This window comes from Bison bison, unplaced genomic scaffold (assembly GCF_000754665.1).
Source record: "Bison bison bison isolate TAMUID 2011002044 unplaced genomic scaffold, Bison_UMD1.0 scf7180017849681, whole genome shotgun sequence".
Classification (NCBI taxonomy): Eukaryota; Metazoa; Chordata; class Mammalia; order Artiodactyla; family Bovidae; genus Bison; species Bison bison.
The window spans coordinates 5234-6604 of record NW_011480254.1 but is presented as its reverse complement, the minus strand read 5'-3'; the positions used below and the strand labels follow the sequence as shown (position 1 = coordinate 6604).

At 36.5% G+C, this 1371-nt stretch overlaps 1 protein-coding gene across 1 annotated transcript in view; it reads left to right on the top strand.

Moving 5' to 3' along the window:
* Positions 1-1329, top strand: part of LOC104994160 (sodium/hydrogen exchanger 7-like) — a gene marked incomplete at its 5' end in the record, with an annotated part of 5048 nt that extends 3719 nt beyond the window's left edge. Inside the window, one exon of the mRNA XM_010847640.1 lies at positions 508-1329. Coding sequence (XP_010845942.1) covers positions 508-636 — 129 coding nt within the window. The remainder of the gene's footprint in view (positions 1-507) is intronic.
* Between the last annotated feature and the right edge of the window lie 42 nt (positions 1330-1371).

Genomic DNA, 1371 nt, shown 5'->3' with positions numbered 1-1371 from the left:
CAGTGCACCAGCCCCAAGCTTCCTGTATCCTGCATCCAACCTGGACTGGCGATTCGTTTCTTATATGATGTTATACATGTTTTAATGCCATTCTCCCAAATCATCCCCTCACTCCCTCTCCCACAGAGTCCAAAAGACTGTTCTATACATCTGTATCTCTTTTGCTATCTCGCATATAGGGTTGTTGTTACCATCTTTCTAAATTCCATATGTATACCTTTGTTGTTTAAGAACATTGACCCAGAAGCTTTCTGTTGGTTCTCAAATTTGCACTGAATTGTTGTGTCTTAATACATAGTCAACAGCCCATCAAGAGTAGAGTGCAGAAGTGCTGTATGGAGAAGAACAGACCAGTGTTCATGGGAGCTGTGGCTTCTCTCCTGTGTGATTTTTCACATTTATGTCATTTTTGAAAATATTCAAACTTTAGTCAGTGGCTTAAAATATTAAGGAAATAATATGGCACCAATTAGTATTAAATAAAAATTGCTTTTTTTTAACTTTTAGGTAACATTTGATCCAGAGGTCTTTTTCAACATTCTGCTCCCTCCAATTATTTTCCATGCTGGGTACAGTTTAAAGAAGGTAAGGTATTTTTTTACGGTATTTTTTAAAGCATGGGAATCTCTATGTTAAGTTACCTGCACAATTTTCTAGTTTTTTTTTCCTTCTCCCGGATTGATTATTACTATGTTCTGTACCTACTCAGAGATAGCAGCTGATTCATCATCATCAGTGATTCATTTCTGTTTTAAAGTCTAGAACTCTCATCCATTGCTGTCGGGAATGTAAAATGGTATAGCCTCTCTGGAAAACACTTTTGCAGTTTCTTATAAAACTGAAGTTGAAATAACCATTTGTCCCAGAGATCTTAATTCTGAGGATTTATCCAAGAGAATTGAAAACTTCTATTTACACAAAACACTGTCCATGATTATTCATAGAAACTTTATTTTTAATAGCCCAGAACTGGAAACAAACAATGTCCCATGATAGGTAAATGGTTAAACAAACATCCATACTGTGGGATACTTCTCAGTAATAAAATGGAACAAACCACTGATACACAAAACAGCCTGGATGGATCTCAAATGCATTATGCTGAGTGCAAAAATCCAGTCTCAAAAGATCACACACTATATGGTTTCCTTCATATAGCTTTCTAGAAATGAAAAAATTATAGGGATGGAGGACAAATTAGTGGTTGCCAGTGGTTAGGGATGGTGGGGAAAAGAAGTGGGTGACTGTGACTATAAATGGGATAGCATGAGGGAAATCTTCATGAAAGTGGAACAGTTCTGCATCTTGATTGCAGTGGTGGTTATAAGACTCTACACATGTGATAAAATGACATAGAACTATACACACACA